The 1,624-nt window shown below is 39.3% G+C and overlaps 3 protein-coding genes across 5 annotated transcripts in view; all 3 read right to left on the bottom strand.

Annotated features, from left to right (window-relative positions):
• The window catches only part of LOC123980312 (H-2 class II histocompatibility antigen, A beta chain-like), a gene marked incomplete at its 3' end in the record, with an annotated part of 2,541 nt that extends 1,515 nt beyond the window's left edge, over positions 1–1,026 (bottom strand). The window contains exons 1-2 of the mRNA XM_046064641.1: positions 901–1,026; positions 514–786 (exon numbers count right to left, since the gene is read on the bottom strand). Coding sequence (XP_045920597.1) covers positions 514–786; positions 901–955 — 328 coding nt within the window. The remainder of the gene's footprint in view (positions 1–513; positions 787–900) is intronic.
• The window catches only part of LOC123980308 (H-2 class II histocompatibility antigen, E-S beta chain-like), a 236,945-nt gene that overhangs the window by 3,354 nt on the left and 231,967 nt on the right, over positions 1–1,624 (bottom strand). The window lies entirely within an intron of this gene.
• LOC123980305 (RLA class II histocompatibility antigen, DP alpha-1 chain-like) overlaps positions 1,033–1,624 on the bottom strand; it is a 6,041-nt gene continuing 5,449 nt past the window's right edge. Inside the window, exons 4-5 of the mRNA XM_046064625.1 lie at positions 1,345–1,471; positions 1,033–1,087 (exon numbers count right to left, since the gene is read on the bottom strand). Of these exons, the coding sequence (XP_045920581.1) occupies positions 1,048–1,087; positions 1,345–1,471 (167 nt within the window). The 3' untranslated portion in view covers positions 1,033–1,047. The remainder of the gene's footprint in view (positions 1,088–1,344; positions 1,472–1,624) is intronic.

The raw sequence follows: 1,624 nt of genomic DNA, 5'->3' as shown, positions 1-1,624 counted from the left end.
TAAATAATATTAAACAGAGTACGGTCAGACCTGCTCTATATCAAAAGTGCAATGAGATGACTTTGGCGCAACATAAATAAAACTGAAAGCATTTGAAATTAACATAAACATTTACCTGGGCAGGTAAAACAAATGACTGCTTACTGTAAAAAGATCTGTGGGGTCGTCGATCTTGGCAGCGATGTTAGTGATATTTAATGTTAATCAATTTAACGTTATTTTATCATCAGTAGTAGCAGTAGCAGAGTTTCTCCACCAGGAGGCGACACAGACTTTATTCGGATGTGTTGAAGGAACATGAACATTAGTCTGGTATTATATTTCATAACGTTTGTAACTCAGAACAAACTGCTGTGTAAAATCAGATAATATTATAAACATCTTCTGTGCATGATGATCAATATAAATATATAAATCAGAGCTGAGGTTGGTTCAGTCAGAGTGTTAATGAATCAATAAGTAATCAATAACATGATGATCTGATGCTGTTGGATGTTACAGAAACAAACTCACCTGACTTAGTCAGAGCAGCCTGGTAGTCGATCCCAACGTTGTTTAGGCAGTACCTCTCCTTCGAAGCTCTCAGCCCAGCCATATATGAAGGATTGTTGTTCCAGTAATCAGCACACTTCAGTCCGTACTCAGTGTATCCAACATACTTCCCCACACTGCTGCTGAACCTGACGATCTCCTTCTTGTTGTAATAAGTAGACCTGATGTACTCGATGTCCTTCAGCTCAGTGGAGTTAAACTCACAGCGGGACACATAAAAGCTCCGAAATCCATCTGAAGAAAAAAGATCAGACTATTGATGAGCCATCACAGGGAATGCAGTATGATCAGTAATAAGTGTATTGATCAGTGTATTGATCAGAGTATTGATCAGAGTATTGATGGTACCTGCTGCGTGGAGGCTGATGAAGAGGAGGGAGAAGCTGAGAAAGGATGAAGCCATGTTCCTCTGTTGACCTGACAAACACTGAGAGAGTCTGACTGAGAGCTGCTGGAAGAAGCAGAGGAAGGATCACATGACCTGATCATCATCTGTTACCAGGCAGACGATGGGACACAAGTCACACTCCGTTGTCTATTATGAAAGAGGGAACAAAAGCAATGAAATACGAGTTCAGTGAACATTAATTTGAGACATTTCAAAGGTAAACATTGTTGTTCAATGACAATTTTTCCCCATGATGTTGTTAACATTAAAATTCAGGCAGAATTAAGTTCTTCCTAAACATTTCTGCTGTAAATTATCTGAGTACAAAGATACCACATGAAATAATTAAAGCTGAGAATGTTCATTTAAATTAAATTTAAATGTTTCCCATTTAAAAGTCTTACCCTGGATTCATTTTCAATATAAGAGGAATAATTATAAATAATTCCAGCAGCCACCGAGCAGACCCACAGTCAGACCCAGTCCACAAAACACTGCAGGTCCAACACTGGGGGGGGGTCGTCTCCACATCTGGAGACAGAAACACAGAGAGACATTAAACCATCTGGAGACAGAAACACAGTGACATTAAACCATCTGGAGACAGAAACACAGAGAGACATTAAACCATCTGGAGACAGAAACACAGAGACATTAAACCATCTGGAGACAGAAACACAGAGA

This window comes from Micropterus dolomieu, linkage group LG12 (assembly GCF_021292245.1).
Source record: "Micropterus dolomieu isolate WLL.071019.BEF.003 ecotype Adirondacks linkage group LG12, ASM2129224v1, whole genome shotgun sequence".
NCBI classification, from domain to species: Eukaryota; Metazoa; Chordata; class Actinopteri; order Centrarchiformes; family Centrarchidae; genus Micropterus; species Micropterus dolomieu.
The sequence above is the reverse complement of the archived record's forward strand: the minus strand, read 5'-3'. Positions and strand labels throughout refer to the sequence as shown.